The sequence below is a fragment of the Musa acuminata genome, chromosome BXJ2-5 (genome assembly GCF_036884655.1).
Source record: "Musa acuminata AAA Group cultivar baxijiao chromosome BXJ2-5, Cavendish_Baxijiao_AAA, whole genome shotgun sequence".
NCBI classification, from domain to species: domain Eukaryota; kingdom Viridiplantae; phylum Streptophyta; class Magnoliopsida; order Zingiberales; family Musaceae; genus Musa; species Musa acuminata.
Window position 1 is genome coordinate 41,592,649 of NC_088342.1, and position 8,276 is coordinate 41,600,924.

At 37.7% G+C, this 8,276-nt stretch overlaps 1 protein-coding gene across 1 annotated transcript; it reads left to right on the forward strand.

The window, feature by feature from the left end:
- The first annotated feature begins 472 nt into the window (after nt 1-472).
- On the forward strand, nt 473-3,106 carry LOC103985656 (proline dehydrogenase 1, mitochondrial). The gene is made up of 4 exons (XM_009403419.3): nt 473-1,091; nt 1,876-2,518; nt 2,590-2,830; nt 2,906-3,106. Exons 1-4 carry the CDS (start codon nt 582-584, stop codon nt 2,952-2,954), a joined length of 1,443 nt encoding a protein of 480 aa, XP_009401694.2. The 5' UTR covers nt 473-581; the 3' UTR covers nt 2,955-3,106.
- Nucleotides 3,107-8,276: the final 5,170 nt, after the last annotated feature.

The window sequence follows — 8,276 nt, forward strand, 5'->3', positions numbered from 1 at the left end:
CCACGGAGGAAGCGTTCTCTTCTTGCTTTCCTTTGGTGGATGACGTCGTGTTCTTATCGACAGAGACGCCAGCAGCGTCGTGAGTCAGCCCGCCCTTCTCGGACACGCCACTGTTGGACCGAACCGCCCTTGTAACATTCCAGGAGTGACATGGCAACCTTGCGAAAGCCTTACCTTCCGCTACTTAACTCGTGGGTAAATGGAAACAATTCCACCGCCTGGTCATGCGCCTTCTCGTTGCCCGATCGATTCATCGGGAAAGGGTCAGAATTGGAGTGCGAGGAAGGGAAACGGAGATCAACGGCTTCTTGTTTTTACCCACTTTCGTACATCCGTTTTTGATTCGATGCAGAGATGGAGCCCGCTTGGGTCCACTTTCCTTTGCACTCTGAAATTATATCGTATGGGGAGACTCCTAACGGCTGAGCTTTCCAAAACGGAATTCCCTTTCCCTCTAAGAAACGGCATGTTCAACGTTCGTTCCCTCTCTCACCTTCTATATATGAAATTGGAAGCATCGAGCTCCCACGCGCAACTCAGAGAAGGAGAACACAAATCGTACCCCGAGACGACGCCATCGGATGGCAATAGCTACGAAAATCCCCACAAAAATCCCCCGAACCCTCGTCGCCCGATACCTCTCCTCCGCCTCCACCCTCGCCGATCAGCTCCCCGAGGCCCCCTCGCAACCACCGGCCCCGACACTCGACCTCTCCGACACCCGGCAACTATTCGCCTCCGTCCCTACCGCCACCCTCCTCCGGTCCCTCGCCAACCTCTCCACCCTGGCCGCAGGGCCGATCGTCGACCTGGGCGCGGCGGCGCTGCGGGCGGCTGCCGCGGCGCCGGAGGGCCGCCTCCTCCCGGCCGCCGTCCTCGGGGTGGCCCGCGCGACGGTGCACCGCCACTTCTGCGCCGGCGAGGGGTTCGAGGAGGCGGGCCGCGCCGTGGAGGCGATGTGGGCGGAGCAGGGGCTGCGCTCGATCCTGGACTACGGGATGGAGGACGCCGAGGACAGCGCCGCCTGCGACCGCAACCTCGACGGGTTCCTGCGGACGGTCGAGATGGCGTCGTCGCTCCCGCCCATCTCCGTAAGTAGTTTACTTTTGGAACAAGGAATTCATACTTGGTTAATCGTGGAACGACACCTGTTGGTTCCAGACGTTTCAAACGGAGAAGCGTGTTTTGGTAGAACGGAATCTTCGTAGTATAAATTAATTTGGGAAACGCTTCTCTACTTATGGTCGTCAATAATTTGATGGTCGATTCAAATTGAGATGATGGAGATGCTATCGTTTCAAATTCTCATTCAGACCACCTATGAAGTTGTACGTAGTTTTCAACCATTACCGGATCAAGAGGGGTAAAGACCATTGGAGAAGGAAAATAGATTAAAACATGAAGAGAAAAATTCCAGTTGAGTCCAATCACTTTCATCGATCGCATCGTTGAAGTGAAGTTTGAAGTGAACCAATCAAATCCACTAATTGCATTGTCCAATACTTTTTGTTCTTTCGTCTTCGCATAATATACATGATTACTATTGTTCACATCATAATTGCAATGGTTCTACACATAATGGTGCTTCATGTTTATGAAAAAAGAAACTGAAAATTCTCTTTCTATTTCCTGCAATACTAGCTTAATTATCTGAGAGATTTAGAGAATACGTTGAATTCAGACATAAGACTCCGAGCAAGTGATAAGTTCCAATTAGTCTTGTTCAACTAATTTCAGAGTACCAAAAAAAGATCAAAATACTTGCTGAAATGCCAACTAGCTGATTAATACTCCCAGTGTTCATGTCATGTATTCAAATGAGGATGATTTATAGTTCCAAAGGACTAATGATGCTAACATGGTTTTTATGATCAGGCAAGTGTGTGCGTGAAGATTACAGCACTTTGCCCCATCTCCTTGCTCGAGAGAGCCAGTGATCTATTGAGGTGGAAGCAGAAGGACCCCACATTTCAGCTTCCGTGGAGCACCCATTCATTTCCCATTCTTTGCGACTCCAGCCCTCTCTATCTCACCCCTTCAGTGCCAGATCCTCTGACAGAGACCCAAGAGCTTGATCTCCGATTAGCCCAGCAAAGGCTGTCAAAGATCTGCCATAGGTGTGCAGAAGCTGGTATCCCGTTGGTGATCGATGCAGAATACGCCTCGCTGCAGCCTGCAGTTGATTACTTCACGTACTCAGCAGCAATACAGTTCAATCATGGAGACCAACCTATGGTCTACGGGACAATCCAGGCTTACTTGAGGGACTCCAGGGAGAGGATGGTAAACGCCGTCGAGGCCGCGGAGAGACAGGGGATCCCTCTGGGGATTAAACTAGTGAGAGGCGCTTATCTAACAAGAGAGACCAATCTGGCTTTATCTTTGGGTGTGCCGTCTCCCATCCACGGGAGCATCCAGGAAACACACCAGTGCTTCGACAATTGTGCTGCCTTCTTGCTGGAGAGGGTCAGGAGGGGATCCGGTGCAATCCTGCTTGCCACCCACAACGTTCGATCTGGTAAGTACAGAGAACACACGGAGTTGGAAGTGTAGATCTTGCGTTGATGGTGTACCGCTACTGTGTCACAGGGCAAGCCGCTGCAGCGAAGGCAGAGGAGCTGGGAATCGGAAAGGAAGACCAGAAACTACAGTTTGCACAGCTACTGGGGATGGCGGACGGGCTCTCTCTAGGACTCAAGAATGCAGGTTTCCAGGTGAGCAAGTACGTGCCTTTCGGGCCGGTGGAGCAAGTAATTCCATACCTCCTCAGGAGAGCCGAGGAGAACAGAGGACTCCTTTCCACCTCCACTGTAGACAGACAGCTGATAAGGTTTGTGGACTTGGTTACTTTGTTGGATGTTTCCTACTTCAAACTTGTAACATCGCATTGCTGCATGTACTACAGGAAGGAGCTCATGAGAAGACTTGCAACTGCAGTTGTTGGGCGGACTTGAAATTACACAAATTTTTTTTTTATTTCTCTTTTTTTTTAGAAAAAACGAATGATGGGGTTATTATCACCCCATGACAAACATGTTACAAAAGTATACTAAGAGAATGTATGAATAGCGTAAGTAATAGAAGATTCGATATTGTTATTTCCTAAGTTGAGTAGTATATGAAGATTTAATTGCAGACACATATGCCTTAAAAGATTGTTGTTTAGAGGTAACCAAATGCTTACAAGCTAACTACTTACTGCAAGATAAGGATTTACATTACTGAGTCAAAGACCAGAAACCAAGATTAGAGCATAGCCAAGACTGCTTTGCGGTATCCCCTCCGTTCACTCCCATCATATTCTCTCCTTCAGTCCCTTGTCTCCTCAATCCTCATAAACATCACAGCTTTATTTTTCTTGGAGTAACTCTTCCTCCTTTTAGCCTACGTTTTCGTTCTCCTTTGTCAATCTTCATCGACACATATTGAAGATCAACCATGGTGAGCTCGCTTCTGTCCCGAACACGAGATGAAATAATATGTCAGTAGGTGTTCCTCAATGGGGATTGATCATGTTTTGTGTCGTTTGATATATAAGGCGAATTCTTCGTTGGGGACGGCAGTGAATGACGAGTGCAAGCTCACGTTCTTGGAGCTGAAGGCCTAAGAGGAGCTTCAGGATCATCATCCCCAAGATCGTGGAGAAGCTTGGCCAACCCAAGGAGAGCTACGAAGACTTCACTGCATCGTTGCCGGCTGACGAGTGTGTTGGGTACATGGCCCCTTAATTCAGCATACGGTAGACCTTAATAAACGCACAGCTTATATCAATTATTAAAATCTATTTTTTAATTTTTATTTTTTTTATTTTGATCTATTTTAATTCATGTGGTTTTGATCGTAGACCACTTAGGTCTTTATAGTTTACTCTTATTTAAAATAATCTTTATATTTTAAAAAACGTAGCACATAAGTTTCTCCCGTCAAATTTGAGTTGATAGATATTAGAATCTGCTTATTGTGGTATATTAATTCATAATAAACTATTAATATAATAATATATATAATTTAAGTTAAAATAAAAGATCTATTTTAGTCCTTGTGATTTTAGTCATAGACCACTTAGGCACCTATGGTTTTGTTCGTGTCTAAAATAATCTATATATTTTTAAAAATATAACATATAAGTCTTTCCTATCAAGTCAAAGTTAACAGATGTTAGAGTTTGCTTACATGCTGACTCATATGAAGCTATTAATATAATTACATACGTAATTTAAATTAAAAAATTAAGATCACCATCAATAGTAGGAGGAGCGTCATCGTGGAAGTGACCACTAGCTATAGCATCAAGCCGTTGTTTCATAGTAGGGTATCATATGCACACAGCCTCTCCCACGTTAATAATAAGCTTATGAGCTTCTAGTCTTGCTTCAAATGGATGTGCATCGACTAGTTCGACACTAGGCATGTGATAGTCTCTTAGTCTCTCTTCTTGGGCATCTTCATCTCCATCGCCTCTTACTTTGTCATCTCCTACGTCCCAACCTATCACGCTTATGATATGGTGGTCCAACTCCCCTCATCTCTGCCTTTGGTTTCTCCTATCTCTATCTCTTCTCCTTAGACTATCGCTATGGCCTTTTTTGCTTTCTCTTCCTCGATAAGATAGACATTTTTAAAAAAACTTAAATTACATATGTCATTAATTAATAATTTATTATGAATCAGCATATCACATAAGCAGCCTCTAACGTTTGTCAACTCAGACTTGACGAAAGGAGCTTATATGCTATGTTTTTAAAAAATATAGACATTCTTTTAAACATAAATAAAATCATAAAGGCTTAAGTGATCCATGACCAAAACCACAAGGGCTAAAATAGACCCATTTTTTCAAACCTAAATTATATATATTATTATAGTAATAGTTTATTATGAGTTAGCATGCCATATAAGCAAACTCCAATGTTTGTTAACTCAGATTTTACCGGAAGGAGTTTATATGCTACGTTTTTTAAAATATAGGGATTATTTTAGACACGAGTAAACTATAAAGGCTTAAGTGATCAATGACCAAAATCACAAGGGCAAAAATAAACCTTAACCAATTTTCTTTTAATATAGACTTGTGGCGATTAGTACAAAAAAAAAAGGGGGCAACCGTGGTTGTGGGCGTGGCCGGGAGAAACCACAACAATGACAATTAAGAACAGAGGAACAAGAGAAGAAGAGAAGGGAAGAAGACGAAGGCAACATGTACAAAAAAACGTAAACGTATTTTAAGCCAATTATGACTTTATATATAAAGCTTAGTTAACTTAAATATGATAATATATCAATTAAACAAGTCATATTAGTATGGTATCTAAGGAACATATAAGGAGTTCCTTCTATTCATTCTAAACTTACTAAACTAAGACTACATATGTCATAGATAATAAATCATCAAAGGAGTCATATCAAATATACCATTGCTATAATTTTAAATTAGGATGATAATTGAAAATAAACCTTTTTATATTCTTATATAAGTTCTGGCCAAGTCATGATTCCTAAGTGATATCCCTTCATTAGGAAAATTAGATAGATCAAATTAATTTCATTATATTGAGTTGACGTTCAAAATTGATCATACCAAGAGGATAAGGGATCTCTTTGTCTGATCCTTATATAACTTATAAATCAATTTAGTTTTTTACTATTTATTATATAAAAAAAATATAAGTTATGATCCAAGAAATAAAATTGAAGAAGAACTAATGAGATGAATGACCTTAGCAATGACATTTCATCAATTCATTAGCAATAAAAATGTTATCATGAACATTACCTTGTTGGACAAAGGTAGATTGTTCTTTAATTAGTAACCTAACTTATCCTTGTTGTCCATTAACTAATACCGGAGCTTGTAAATTATATTATCATTGGATTTGAAGTCTATTATCATAATAAGATTATCAACCTTAGATATAAAAACTAACATAGTTTTACGTGGGTTATTGCTTTGCCAAACATACAACGACAATAAAAATTAGAAAAAAAAACCTTGCTATACCTTGAGGTTTTCCTATTAACTTTTATAATATTTAACGTTAAATCCATTCAGACTTCTTTCAAAATCCATTTGATTAAAAGCAATATAGATATCCTCAAGAGCAAACTTATGACTGGTTGCATTTCTATCAAAGTTCTTTGAGTTCAAGAGGGAAGAAACATCATTCTACAATATAGTTAATAGAAAATGAAGCAATCATAAAGCAATTACAAAAACTATAAAGAATATACTTATTACTAGAGATACAATCCCTATTATCTAACGTATTAACTTAATTTTCTAAAAATGATCGAAGAAATAAATGTTCCTATCTCCATGGCATTAATACAATCTTCCTTAGGGAAGGAATTTGTAGACTTTTAAGATTTCATATGAGTTTCTAGCTTTGTATCATCTATCAATGAGAAAGATAATGATTGATATTAGTTAACTTATGTAAAACTTTACTTAGGGGTTCATCAAGGAAATATCCTATACCATACTAGTCATCTCTCTAACCTTTGTAGATTGCAACCAAGAACTTCTAAATCTAAACATCCTACACATGTTTTCTTTTAGAGTTGCCAACCCTAATTAATAAGAGAGTATGGTGAACCATAAATTGATCATATAAGAATAGTTAACTAAGACATTATCAAATCTAGTTAACACTCAAAATTTACTAAGATGATTGGTGCACTAAGTATATTTGCTATCATCATAGTAAGATCAGACATTGAATAAAAAATCTAAAAAAATCATGATAAATTGAGATAATAGGAAAATGCCCTCACTTTATCATCAATTAAGTAAACTACATAGATCACTATAAAAATAACCCATGGAGCCTACAATCTCCAAGACTAAATATTGAACCCGAAAAAAAATGTTATATGTAAGCAAAGTTCATAGTGTAAATAGTAAAAAAATTTCTTACTTGACTCTTCTATTAATAGGTTTGAACTTAAGAACTTTTATTGACCATATATGCTCTGAAGTTGTACTTGTACTAAGATACCAAGATTTGATCGGATTGTTGTTAGAATTTACTCTTTTAGTCTAACCTAGTTTTTTTTTTATGAACCACATGTTGTCCTCCTACAAGTAAGTCTCCATATTCTATGATAGAAGAATCATGATAAATATAAAAATAATTATTGAGGTTTTTGGGAGTCAACGTAGCCTTGCCCAAGACCTCCTACAAGTAAGCCTTCTTCTTCTTCTTTGCATGCAAATAAAAAAACAAGTAGAGATTTTATTCTTCTTTGTAAGATGCTCATGTGGTTGGGTGGATCTTTTAGATACAAGATTGATGATGACTCATAAGATATCTTCATTTATTATTCTTTGAAATGCCTCCATGTTGTTCACCGACTCATCAAGAGTAAAGCCACACCAACTAAAACTTGGTTATCATCCTTAGTTGAGAGCTTAAACCCATTTGTAACAAAATCTAGAATTAGCCTAGAGGAAATTTGATATAAAAGTATTGTGTTGAAGAAATTCAATTGACAAGCTCAAAAATTGAATCTAAGTGGAGCAATCTCAACCCCCTCTCTTAGGGGTTAGAAGTTGACTCGTCACAATGAAAACAAAACAAACCAACCATAAGATGAATTATTTACACTCTAATATATGTTTTCCAAAACTTGATTAATTAAAAAAATTTTAATGAAAACTTTTTATAAGTTTTTGGAATTGAGAATGTATCCCTCTGTGTAAACTTACCAACGAGTGAAGCTAACAAAATCTCTTTTCTTTTTTCACATATAAACTATTTATCTTAGCATCCATACGATAAGCTAGCTTGAAATCCATATTATCGGAGTGAAAAAGGATAAAGAAAAATTTGAGAAAAAGTCATAAAAAAAAATCACACTGAAAGCAGAAGAATAGATAGGGTCACCTCTTATTAGTTAGTTGCTCTATTTTAGATATTTTCTAAAAAATAATATTTTAGATATTATAATTTTTTTAGATATTAGTTTTAATATAACATTTATATTCGTTAGCATCAATTAAAAAAAAAGAAATTATGACTAAATATAGTTAATATTAACTAATTAAATTAAAAAGATATATATATATATATATATATATATATATATATATACATATCTAAATTATTTTTAACAATTTTTTTATAATTATGATGAGGTTATATAAGATATATAATTATAATAATAATAATAATAATAAAGGGTAAATATGTCAAAATAAAATTCTTCATTTGATATATATATATATATATATATAGGTTAAATAAATGTTTGAGCAGCTTATTCCACGTTCGTCGGCT